This window comes from Nanorana parkeri, unplaced genomic scaffold (genome assembly GCF_000935625.1).
Source record: "Nanorana parkeri isolate BGI_ZX_2015 unplaced genomic scaffold, ASM93562v1 scaffold1040, whole genome shotgun sequence".
In the NCBI taxonomy this organism is placed as follows: Eukaryota; Metazoa; Chordata; class Amphibia; order Anura; family Dicroglossidae; genus Nanorana; species Nanorana parkeri.
In genome coordinates, this window is record NW_017307308.1 from 104832 (window position 1) to 118645 (window position 13814).

The 13814-nt window shown below is 45.7% G+C and overlaps 1 protein-coding gene across 1 annotated transcript in view; it reads right to left on the bottom strand.

Annotated features, from left to right (window-relative positions):
- LOC108796016 (kinesin-like protein KIF6) overlaps nucleotides 1-13814 on the bottom strand; it is a 109928-nt gene that overhangs the window by 76927 nt on the left and 19187 nt on the right. Inside the window, exons 4-5 of the mRNA XM_018567382.1 lie at nucleotides 4652-4799; nucleotides 2767-2876 (exon numbers count right to left, since the gene is read on the bottom strand). Coding sequence (XP_018422884.1) covers nucleotides 2767-2876; nucleotides 4652-4799 — 258 coding nt within the window. The remainder of the gene's footprint in view (nucleotides 1-2766; nucleotides 2877-4651; nucleotides 4800-13814) is intronic.

Consider the following 13814-nt stretch of genomic DNA (forward strand, 5'->3'; position numbering starts at 1 on the left):
CACACCGTCCAATCATGGCACTGTCTGCACCACACACTGTCCAATCATGGCACTGTCTGCACCACACACTGTCCAATCATGGTACTGTCTGCACCACACCTTCCAAATCATGGTACTGTCTGCACCACACCTTCCAAATCATGGCACTGTCTGAACCACACCGTCCAATCATGGCACTGTCTGCACCACACCGTCCAATCATGGCACTGTCTGCACCACACACCCTCCAATCATAGCACTGTCTGAACCACACACCATCCACTCATGACACTGTCTGCACCACACACCGTCCAACCATGGCACTGTCTGAACCACACACCATCCAATCATGACACTGTCTGCACCACACACCGTCCAACCATGGCACTATCTGCACCACACACCATCCAATCATGACACTGTCTGCACTATATCGTCCAATCATGGCACTCTTTGCACCACACCGTCCAATCATGGGACTGTCTGCACCACACACCGTCCAATCATGGCACTAACTACACCACACTGTCCAATTATGGCACTGTCTGAACCACACAGTCCAATCATGACATTCTTTGCACCACGCCGCCCAATCATGGCAGTTTCAGCACCACACTATCCAATCAAGGTACGGCTGTCATCACAATCATTGCACACAGCACACATATTTATATTTTGGTTATGTCAGAAACCCAATAAAAGGAATAATTATATATATCTCTTTCAGCCAACCTCTGTCCTCAGCTGCACATGTCATTGAATCCGGTCTGAGCCTGAGCATCTCATGTCATGGACACATCCACCCAATCAGCTGCAGGCCAAGCATTCCCCGGCCCACAGCTGCATGTAAACAAAGGGGCGGGATGCCTGTGCTGATATCAATTACCTTATATGGGCAATATTAGGTAAATATCATTTATGAAATATAGGCATGTAGCCATAAAAGTTCAATGATGTCACTGCATCCCGCCCCTTTGCTTACGTCGAGCTGTGGGCAGGGATTTCCCCTCCTGCTGTTGATTGGGCGGCACAAAAGGAGACTGAACTCATCCCTAGTGACAACAAAGCACAGCAACTGGGAGACAGGTATTGTCACCTTGTAACCGGAAGTACCTTCATGGCATGACTACCAGGGATTATTTTAATGAAAGCTGCAAAAATAGGATTTTTGTACTCACCGTAAAATCCTGATCTCTCCGTTCATTGAAAGACACAGGGAACAGATCAAGGATCATGTACTGTAGGGTTATATCGCCACCTGCAGGAGAAGGACGCTAAGCACCAAACTAAAGACAATTTACAGCCTAGGGGCGGCCCCTGCCGGTGGCCAAACCCCCCACCTGCTAATAAGTCTCCAGTAAGTAACAAGCATTTAGGAGTACACACCCAACAGAGGGGCGGGACCTGTGTCCTTCAATGAACGGAGAGAAAAGGATTTTACGGTGAGTACAAAAATCCTATTTTCTCTTCCGTTCATTGAAGGACACAGGGAACAGGTCTAGGATCATGTACTGTAGGGACGTCACAGAGCAGTACCAGAAGAAGAGGGGTGGGCAGAAAAACACAAAAACCCAAACAGAAAACTACACCATCAAACGGCCGCCTGCAACACTTTGCGCCCCAAACCAGCATCCGCGGATGCCAAAACATCCAACTTGGCAAAGGTGTGAACAGAAGACCAAGTAGCGGCCTTACAAACTTGAGAAATCGAGGCACCGTGACGAAAACCCCAGAATGCCCCAACAGCCCTTGTGGAATTATCCTTAACAGAAAAGGGAGGCTCACGCCCCTCAAGGGCATACGCCTGAGAAATCCTGTTGCAAATCCAATGAGAAATGGTGGCCGACGATGCGGCCCGACCCTTCCGAGGGCCATCCGCAACCACAAACAAGGAATCCAATTCCATTACTCCTGATGCTAGGCAAAAAACTGGAGACTTATCAGCAGGTGTGGGGTTTTGCCACCGGCAGGGGCCACCCCTAGGCTGTAAATTGTCTTTAGTTTGGTGCCTAGAATCCTTCTCCTGCAGGTGGCAATATAACCCTACAGTACATGATCCTAGATCTGTTCCCTGTGTCCTTCAATGAACGGAAGAGAAAAACAGCTTTTAAAATGACATTCACATGATAAAGCTTATAGTGATTGGGTTACATACACTGAGTGGTCAGTTTATTATGACCACCTGACGTTTGTAAGCAAATTAGCTATAATTTGGCGCTGAAGTTGCTAGAGGGCCAGACCATTATAAATAGGGAAGCAGGTTGTTTACCACGACAGTAGAAGTGATTTGTTCTGAAGATACGGGGAAACAACGCGATTTAACAGCCTTTGAACGCGGGATGATTGTTGCCGCTCGGAGCCATGGAGCGAGTATCGGCAAAACAGCAGAATTCGTTACATGCTCATTGTTAAAGTGTTTAAAGACCGGACTGTCAGCCGAAAATCTGGGTCTGAACGTGCAAATTGTGGCCGTCAGCGACTAGTCAATGTTAGGGCAGAACGGGGGAGGGGCAAGACTGGTACAAGACAACAGAAGGGCAACAGTGCAGTGTCAGATTCCTCGCATCACCTTTCAACATCTCGTGGAGTCACGAGGCGGCCCAATGAAGTAATCTCGTGGAGTCATCTCGTGGCCCAACGAAGTACTGATGGGGTGGTCATAATAATCTGGCCACTCAGTGTATATAGTAATAATAACACTGCAGGTGGCATCATTTGTCAGCTGTTACAAGATTTGGGTAAAAACAAATTTAATAGCCATGAAGTAGATTGTTTGTGGTGACTTACGGGAGGTCCTCTAGCTTGGAGGCTTCGTGTCTGGGATCGAGCAGATCATATCCACACTCGTTGTAGATCTCCAGGTAGGAGATGTGGATGGTGTACACTTTACTGCTGTCCTGAGTAGAGAAAGCAGATATAAATGAGGACACAACATTGGTGGCTACTGGAAACACTGGAAAATCTCTTTATGCAGCAAGACAGGGTCAGCAAACTCCGGGGCCCTCCAGACTACAAATAGAATGGTTGTCCCATCAGTGGCAGAATTCTGTATTCCCTGTGGATTGGTGGCTGGAACGAAGGATATGGATGAAAGCTGCTGGATCCTGAAGCATTGGGAAGGAACTTGTTAGCAGCTGTCACTTTTGATACGTAGTTTCCCAGATGTGATTAAAGGAGAATTATGAGGTGAGTGATTTTGACTCAGCCTCATAATCTGAGCCAACCTGTGACAATGAAACTGTGACAGGTCGGCTCAGTAGATCGGGAAGTGAGCGAACGCATACCGTCGCTCGCTCACTTCTACATCATGTCCCTGCAGAGAGCTGTGACTGTCAGCCACGGCTCCCTGCAGGGATTCCCCCCTGGATAGGCAGAGCCAGCTGTCAATCACGCAGCTGGGTGGATCTCGACAGCAATGTCGGGATCCGTTTCCCGGCTGCGGCGTCTCAGTGTACCACGAGCTGTAGCTTGCTGTATACTGAGCTTTGTGTCACGGGAGGACGCTAGTTTGTGTTCTCCCGTGATCCTTAGGAGAACTATGGGGAAAAACACTTACCCCATAGTTCTCCTTTAATGATGAAGCTTCTGCATATTCCTCCATCCCGGCATGACAAAGAGGCATAGCCTCGAAACGCGTAGCCCAGACACCATCACCCCATCCTGTGAGAAGCATAGCTCTGCACCCCTGCTTGGACTTGGACTCCATCACTGACACTAACTCGTCATACAGCAGCGGCATAACACTTTGAAGAGCCTGGCAGCACAAACTCTCTCAATACAGCCCTCGCTGCTCAGCCTGGCCAGCTGAGCCCATTAATCATGAATCACATCTGGGAAACTATGTAACAAAAGTGACAGCTGCTAACATACCGTATTTTTCGCTCCATAAGACGCACCTAGGAGGGAAGGGTTCTGTGTAGTTCCTGACAGCTGAGACAGGTGGCGCTGTGATTACAGCGCCACGGTCTCAGTGATCAAACAGAGCAGACGAAGATCAGACGTTCTTCGTCTGCTCTACGGACTCTATGGTGAGCTCCTATGCCGTGATCACGGGTCCCCCAGAGGAGCGGGGGACCCCGAAAATTGCGGCAGGGAGGGGGCAGACAGGATCGCCGCGGCTCCTTTCATACAAGTGATCTAATCAGATCACTTGTATGAAAACGAGCGGCGGCTCCACACTATAAATTTAGCTCCGCAGGACTAAATGTACAAAAAAACTACTCGCCCGGCGCCCGAAACTGCATGTCCCGGGCGTCGGGCGATAGGAATTCCACACCCTTGGGTACACTGTCAGCCCCGCCACCTCAGCTCTCACACGTTCGCTCCATAAGACGCACAGACATTTTTGCCCGCCTTTTGGGGGGGAAAAAGTGCGTCTTATGGAGCGAAAAATACGGTAAGTTCCTGCCAAATGCTTCAGGATCCACCAGGTTTCATCCACATCCTTCGTTCCAGCCACCATTCCACAGGGAATACAGAATTCTTCCACTGACGGGACAACCATTGCATTTCCATCAGAGGATCATCATTGCCTCCATCCAACAGTGAGTCATTCACCTTTCTCTTTACACATACCACCAAAGATTTTCATGGAACCATTTTAAAAGCAACCTCCAGGTAGTAGCGCTCCTTTTGTTTTTTCTTGTTGGATATTACAACTAAGCTGTTTTACCTTCTGGAACTGCTCAAAGACATAGGACAAGGTCCTGGGGATGATTCCTCTGTCACTGTAACGTTCGGCTCCTCCAGTAATCGTGAACGTCTTGCCGCTGCCAGTCTGTCCATAGGCAAATACGGTGCCATTGTAGCCAGTCAGGACACTGCAAAGAGGAAGAAAATATTCATCAAACTCGTGATCTCATTGCCACATCAGCACCATATCTACACATGCGAGTTACAAAGAAAACAAAGTGATTTAGTGGTTAGCACTTCTGACTTGTGGCAGTCATCGGTTCGAATCCCGGCCAGGACACTATCTGCATGGAGTTTACATGTTCTTCGTGTGCTTGGTGGGTTTCCTCCCACACTCCAAAGACATAATGGAAGGTTAATTGGCTCCTGTCTAAAATGGCCACGTATGTGGGTGTGATAGGGACCTTAGATTGTAAGCTCCTTCACAGCAGGGACTGCTATGAATGTAAAGTGCTGGCGCTATATAAATACCTGTAATGAACATAAGTCGTCTACACAGATCATGTAATCCGCTCGGCGCTTTAATGTTTCATCCAGACATTGCTGTAGTGCACCTCATTGACTGATGATCCTAATGTGGGAACACCTCATATTTACCTGCTTGTACTGCAGGAGATGAATTCCCAAACGCACCCACTGTAGGGATCTTTCACATATAGAAAGCCTTATTTTTCAAAGTTAGTACTAAAAGGTTCCTCACAGCCACCAATGAGAATGAAGCTTGCTTGGAAATGTCAATCTAACGGGTATAAATCCAATTGGTAACCAATAAATCAAAAAAAGAGAAGAGACTGTACAGCAGATATTCTGGTGTTTAACAAGTATCACGCAGCTGGCTGCATACTGGTTGGATGAGGAGGCTCCCGATGCACCTTGTGTCTCCCAAACTCTGAGGATGGGAACAGAGCCTGGGATCCAGCAAGTACCATGAGTGCCAGTGGATGAGGCAACTCCGTGCCAGGCGGACGTCCAGAATCAGGATCAGGTATAGCAGAGCCAAGGTCACACCGGGCGGACAGCAGGGTACCAGAGCAGTAGGCAGAATCAAGGACAAACAAGCCAAGGGGTCAAACCAGTCAGGTAGCGAAGTACAAGGGATGAGGCAGAGGCAAAGTCCAGTAACAATTCCAAGGTCAGAATGCAGGCAGCAATCAGGAGCAGTCAGGTTCAATCCGGGTCAAGATACAGGAGCAGAAATCTGGCAGAACAAACAAGATCACAGGGGCAAGCAGAAAGACCATCCAGCAACTAAGCCCAGGCTGTGCTTGCTTTTAAAAGGGTGCTCAATTCAGAGGTACTGCATCACTTCCTGTGTGTCAGATTAGCGCGTCTGAGCGCGTATGTCCCAACGTGCACGCATGCACGCAAGTGCCCGTTTTCGTATGGTACGAAAAACGGGACCACGCACATGCGCAGTAGACCTGGTTACCTTACAGCAGGTCTTAGAATTAGGTAAATACAACCTCAGGTGAACAACATCCCATGACAGATTACACTGCGTCATTATATACAGTATTTTACAACCATAAAGCCAAAATGGAGAAGTTATGTGTGAAAAACTAAGTACACCCTTCCTGCTTCCATATGAATTAAGAGGCAAAGATTGATTCATTGATGTGGCCACCTCTATAAAAGCCGAAGTTCTAGCCGTTTTCTGGTCTGGAGCGTTCAGGTGTGTGTTAACACAATGCCAAGGAGGCAAAACTTTAGCAATGAACTTAGGGAAGTAATTGATGCTCTCCATCAGTCTGAGAAGGGTTATAAGGCCATTTCCAACCACTTTAAAGTCCATCATTCTACAGTGAGGAAAATTATTCACAAGTGGAAAACATTCCAGACAGTTACCGATCTTCCCAGGAGTAGACGTCCTAGAAAATCCATCCCACGGTCAGACCGTGCAATACTCAGAGAACTTGCAAAAAACCCAACCCATTTGTTGATGTTCATCTGATGTTCCATCTACCTCATTCTAAAGCTGGCCATACACCTTACAATTATCTACAGATTTTCTGTGGTCAGATGGAAAAGGTGCAACAGATTCCTCCATCTACACTTAAGGCTGGGCACACACCTTACAACCATCGCAAGACTTTTGTCTTGCGATGGTTGTAAGGTACTTAAAAAAACGTACGATCTGCCTATGTTGCATAGGCAGATCGTACTTGCGATGATTGCAAGCCACGCCCCCTGAGGGGCGGGCTTCCGATGACCACAATGCCGAACGGGCAGTGTGCGCTTGCACACACCGGCCCGCCCGCCTTTTATCTTACAAACATGCTACACACCCGCAGAACATCGTACGATGCTCGGCGGGTTTTCAAACATGTTCGTAAGTTAAAAGTCGTGCGATTATCGTACGATTATCGTAAGGTGTGTGGGCACCCTAACTCTGTGGATGAAGTAATCTCCACCTGGGCCAATCTGTTGCACTTTTTCCATCTGACGACAGAAAATCTGCAGATAATTGTAAGGTGTATGGGCACCTTAAGACCTGCTAAGGACCAGATGATTTGTATTAAGTCTTGATACATAAAACCATAGATTTCAAAGAGGGTGTGCTTTTTTGTTTTCACACAACTATATGTCATATCTGACTGCAGTGGATTACATAGGACTCAGATTAAAGCTGACGTGTATTCTGTTTATATTTTTGCCTTCCCTCGTTGATAAAAGTCAACTGTCTGCACTGCATTGAGAATAAAAGGTTAAACCTCTGTTTAGTCAAATCTCTGCCCATTTAAAATCACAGAACGGCCTCATTGCAATGGGCATTAAAGCACACCATAACCTGCTAACGAACATGTAACTTTGGCCCTATAGGGGGAGTGAAGGAGATTAGGGATGTTCAGATACCAGTGCCGATACTTGGCATTTTCAGGAGAACTACCGCGGTTGCAGCTGGGACCGTGCTCTGACGCTCCACCACTGTCCTGAAATCATTAGTCTGTATTGTTTTAGAAAAACTGTCACATGACAATATAAAAATGTATCAGTACTTGTATCTGTGAGGACTTAGACAAAATACTTGGTCTGGAAAAATGGTATTGGTGCATCACTAATATATATACTGTATATAAAACAAATCATACATTAAAACAGAGATGCACAAATCCCAATCCTCCTTAAAAATGACAGCTGCCTCCTAACTTTTGGGTTTTTCTTCAGTCTAGTCTTGGAGCTGGAAAAGTATCTGTACTTGTACCGAGTATGGTACTTGGTATCTGAACATCCCTAAAGGAGATGAAATCTAACAGAAAAGGAAACAACAGCAAATATGTCCCGGAAAAAAAGTGAGGTTGTGTTTTTGGTCTCCAAGCACGGAGAGTGACATCACAGACCACTTGACATTTTCTGCGTATTTTTAGATCTATATTTTTGTTTGAGTCTAAATTAACTGGAACTAAATGGAGGAAAAGGAGATATTTCAGCTGTATAAATTATAGGAGGGCAGCAGCTGAGAAGAAGGGTCAACGAGTGCTTAACAGCTGGAATATGAACGCTATGAGGCAGTGCAAGAGAAGACAATGTTGTGCGGCATATACATTTCCATCTTCGGATTCCTTTCTAAAGTGGCCCTGTCACCAACTTAAAAAAAATGCAGGTAAAAGTACAGAAAAATCTATTTTTTAGATGCTTTTTCTTTTCTATTAATTATGTTTTATTCTCTTGCAATGTGCCTTTGAACTTGCTAAAAAATGTGACTACTCTAGGAAGAGTCAATTTCCAATCACAGCCCCCTCCTTCCTTGCACATTATAACCCTCCCTTCTTCTGGTAGGGTCCAATTATGGTTTGTGCTGGCCCAGCTCTTCTGTCCTGCTTCTTCTCTCATCTCCCTTTAATGAGGCTGTCGGGAGAGGAGAGAAGGGGAAAACTACTGGTGGGTCACGACCCCATGTTCAGAGGGTCTCCGCATGCCTTCCACTTTTCTAGTTGAGAGGCTCCTCAGCCTACCCCAAGCCCCCCCTAGCGCAGCACTGTCCATTCTTACATCGAGCAGCCATTCAAAATATGCTGCCCAGCGCCGAATGTTGACTTGAGGTGGGGTAGGCTGGGGGTATGGCCGTGAAGGAGCTCCCTCCCCACGTGCATTGATTACAGCTTCCGCGCATGTCCTGTAGAGGTGCCTGGACTGGAGTGATATCACATTCTGGCTCCCGCCACCTCTACAGGCGCACATGAGAGCTGCACAAGCAATGCACATATGGATGGAGCTCCATCACAGCACAGCAGCCCACACTGCCGTGCGTTCCATTGCAGTGCGACTTGGGTCATGACTTAATGACTGAGCACAAATGTGAGTTACACAGGTTGAGAACCACTGCTATAGAGTGTCACTTGAGTGACAGCTCTGAGTCTGATGAAGCTGCTGACATCACATCCAAGATGGCAGCACTCAGTAGAAGTCTCAGGCCTTTTATGGTCTAAACAAGAGGGTCTTTTACAGGTAAAGAGCATGCTTAGAATATTACAAATGCACATATAATCCTATAGGAAGATTTTTGTTGAAAGGAATGGTCTGGTGACAGGGTCACTTCCTGTCAGACACTATAAGTGCATGGCAAAGCCACAGGTTCACTTTAACACCGGCCTTCCCCTGAAGCCCACTCATATCTTGCTTTTGCTCCATCGACATTCCATTTAGCCATTGCTAATGAGGCAAGGAAGCCCTGTGTAAGCTCCAAGTCACCCTAATCACAACTTCTATGCCTTCCCATAAAATAAACCATTGGTGGTTCAACTTTCCAAAACCCAAACACTGAAAGGTCAATATCTCCATAGCCCAATTCCGGGCACAATAATCTTCCTGCAGTTCAGTAAATTGTAGAGTGACTTTGCTGTAAAGCCACCTGCCATAATTATACCTGCCTCCTTCTACCCAAAAATCATACTGGTCTACAAGGAGAAAGCCTCGGAAAGGAAAGTAGCTACATTTTACCAGAATTGGCTCACTAATAAAAGGAAAATTAAGTATTAATTGGCTCCAGTTTCCAAGATACAGGTTCAGGTCAAAATTGCTTCAAAATAATTCAAAATTATATATAATGTGCGATTATGCTCCATAACTTTTCTGCAAAATGTGATATAGCAATGAGAATGGTGCCACACCAATCATTGCAAGAAATACTGAACCAGATCTTTTTGGCAATCACGGAAAATGGAGATCCTGAAATCACTCAGCAAGAGGTTCCACTGTTGTAATCTGCAGCCCTGTAACTCTGCCTTACTGTTAGGCAATTCCAAATCCCTGACCAGGTCATTTAGTTCACACTGTGAAATTAGATGCGTTTCAGGAGGAGCATACGGTGGGCTAAAGTTTGGGTCCGCTGACATTGACATACGACATATGACCATTAGTATGCACGTGTAACGGCAAACGCCGGCTCCATTCCGCTCCGGCCCCACCTCCTGCAGGGACAGCCGCTCTGCGTTCCATTGTGGAACGCGGAAGCTGCTCGGCTTCCAGACTGTGAGGCGCACAGGGTGCTTTCCGCGCTGGAACGCGGAAGCCGCTCGTTCCGCCCGGCGCCAACTCCCACTTCCTGGGACTATTTAAAGCCGCAAAAGAGGCAGCATGGCGTTCCACTATTGGAGTCAGAACGCCTGCTGCCTCCTGAACCTCAACCACTCCTGTATGAACCCTGAGGATCCACCACTGCTCTTCCTCACAAAACCAAACCGCAAGTACTGCTCTGCAATGAGCCCTTTTGTAAACCATACCTTCAAGCCTCATATGTGACTAGACTGTTTTGAACTACCACTTGTGCTCTGGAACAACTGGCCAGTGATACTTGTGTAGGCTGTGGCCAATCTTACCATTGTTGATATTGCTTAATTTGACTTCAGTGTCTTCTTTGGCTAACGGGTTATGAGGTAATAGCCCTGTCCACAACAATTTAGTTTATTCCATACGGCTGTGATGCTAGAATCTCAAACTCTCCGCTGAGACTGAGAGTGACGCCTGAGATTCCTGCCTGAGAAGCCGTCCCCTCTTGCAACCTTAACATACAAACCCTGCAGTTGCGATCCAAGCCGTTACTCTCTACAGCAGACGTGACAGCATGTAGGTGAAATTCCAGCTCCCACTAAACTTCCAGGCCCACTCCGGCTGCAGGTCCTATAGACCTCAGTGCTGTGTTCACATCTCTGTCCCCTTCTCCGTCTGATCAATCACAAAATGGAGCCTGGGGCCATATGCTTTATGATTGGCTGGGATGACAGAGGGACAGAGATGGGACTGCGGCACTACACCTGGAGGAGATACAGAAGATCAGTGGAAGTTAGACTTCTACCAGCATGTAAACTAATGATTTGTAGGGAGAAGGAGGCAGGTGGCTTTACATCACAGTCACTCTACAACTTACTAAACTGCCGGAAGATTTTGGTGCCCAGAGTTGGTCTTTAAAAGATGAACTCCAGTCTAGTGGAAAAGAACAGTTCCTAGTGCTCCATGACAGTGGAGCTTTTCCTACTGACCTTCCAATCTATAACATGTTGAAGAAAAGGCATGATGTCACATGGTTTATTTTTACTGTAATTATTCCAAAGTTTTGGCTGGAGTTGGCCTTTAATTTTTTATTACATGCGATGTAAATTTGTGTTGTTGTTATTGCCATGGTTTGTGGTTATGTTATTTCAGGGTTGTATGAGCCGTATGCCTGTTTTGCACATTTTTGCATTATTATTCATACATACTTGCGTTTTTGTGATGTGATTATTCATACATACTTGCGTTTGTGTGATGTGAGATATCTTTGCTATGTTACTTGTATTTTATGCCAACGACCACAAAGCTCTACAATCCACATACATTATAATCAGGTACACAGTGTTCCTGCGCAGGATTTGCTTGCTGCCATAGCCTCATAGTTAGCTCCTATCAATCATTCTGTAATATAAAGAGTAAGTAACACACAGATGAGAAACCATCAAGTCGTGGTCCTGAAGCCACCCTCACATTTTTGGGGGGCCATTGTGGTGTATTACCATACGTGCATTTAATGTGAGTGTTAACGACCTCTGCTATCCCATTTATAATTCATTGGCTGCCCTAATTTAACATACATTAAGGCATGGCAAAGGCCTGAATATTGGGTATAACCCCCTTTTTAATGCACTACTACAATCTCATGTTTAGTTTACTAATTTGTATGGAGATTGTAGTCCATCACAGGAGTGAGTTTGGAGCGGTGGCTACTTTACAACACACACAGGGACCATGGGGAACAAAAGTAGTCACCCTCCAGAAGGAAGGACAGTGTCGGCAAAAATTCTGAGATGATTTGAGGATCTATAGCCGAGTGATACACAAATAAGATACATTTTTGTTATTCTTTTAGGTACTCCATTGAGAGGATCTCCCCTTACTTTTGATCCCAAACATTAAGAGAATCTCCTCTTAAAGCGGACCTTTGCACTCAAAAATCAAATTCTACCAATGCATCCCTCTCTGTATGATGATTAATAATAACATAGACATGTCAGGTGTAAAATGCTGTGACTGTGAAATACTTACACTTGCATGGGTAAAGTGTAAGTATGAAAGGGCAAAATAACTTCCGTTTGCCAAAGCAATGCACACTGGGATTGCCTTGTCATCAGCAGAGCACTGCTGGGAAATCATCTGTGATTTCAGGAGATCACAGGGAAAGGTATTTTCCTCCCCTGAGATGATGTGCATGGTCACATGTTCTAGTCCCATGTGTAGTCACATGTGCCAGAAATCCAGGAAGTGAAAGGATAGCTAGTAATCTGCCCTAAGTAAACATGGCCGCTGTCAGAAGACTGGGGAAGAACAGAGAAAAAAGGAATGCAAAGAATACAAAGCCGGCAATTATATAGAAGTATGTGTGTGTAGATTGTCATCACTAAACATTTCTAATGGTGTCTGTGTTGTTATTTTTAAGATAAAGGACCGTTTTAATTACATATGTGAGAGATAAACATAAAATTGAGAATTTGACAAATTATATAAGGTACAGCTGAAGTGTGCACTTTCGATGGAAGGTTCTCATCAAAGCTGTTATATTTTACCACAGCAAATGTATCAAACACTTTTCACTGTATTGAAAGATCCCGTTCATTTGGGCTATAAAATTATTTTATAAAAACATTATTATCAATAAAGTACACAGTGCCATTTATGAATGCAATAACTAAATGTGGCCAGCTCAACAAAGTATAAGCACGTCTGTCTAGCAGCAAGATTAGCGGTCGAATGAGTCTATGTAAAGGGACCTTTAAATGCCCCAGAATGAAAGAGCTGATTGCTGCTTGCTGCCTGCCCTTGACCTGTGCTTGCTTCCTGGATTCGCTTCTGTCTTCTCCCTTGGTACCATGCTGCCTGACTGGTTTGACCACCTGGCTTTTTTGACTTAGCTACAGTTCCTACTTCAGCCCACGCTGACCTCCTAGCTGGATACCAGTCTTGCTCATCATCCTGGTGAACCTGTTGCTGGGCTGTTACCCAGCATGGTGTCTGAACACCTTGGCACCCGTGCTACTCTCTGTCTGCTCACTCCCAGGGGTGTGAGACAAGAGCCGCAAGGGGGGCCTCCTCAGCTCATTCGGTCCTCTAGTAGGTACGTGATACCATAGTTCAAAATTATACAAGTGTTCTGATGGAAAGAATGGGCTATAATTAGTTATACACCTCTTCACCTCTGCTAACAATGAACATGTCTGATCAAGATCAATCTGTCTGCCTTTGTCATTGAAGTTCACCGCAATGCCGTGTGTATGTCTATGCTGAGGAGATTTTTCTCTCACTTCAAAGTTCCACAAACAGACATGAAAACAGCAATAAAACTTAACAAGGGTTTCCACCTTTCCCCCTAAAAAAAATCCACTCACTTCCTGACCCATGACCATGCATGAAGGGAGGGAAACTCTCCTTTGTGGGAACCGGAATTCCACTCTCTCATATTTTGTTGTATTTCCTAAAGACTGCGTTGGTGGATCTTTATGCTCAAGTTCCTAGGTGTACAAACCATCAGCCATTGTAGAACATTCCATTCCCCCTGCTAGAATTTTCAAAGCTTCAAGGTTGGTAGAAGGTTGGTAGGTATGTACATCATGTGTACTTCCTTTGTCTTCTATACCACTGGACAGTCCTTACCTGTTACCTCCCGCAGGGTCTCACGC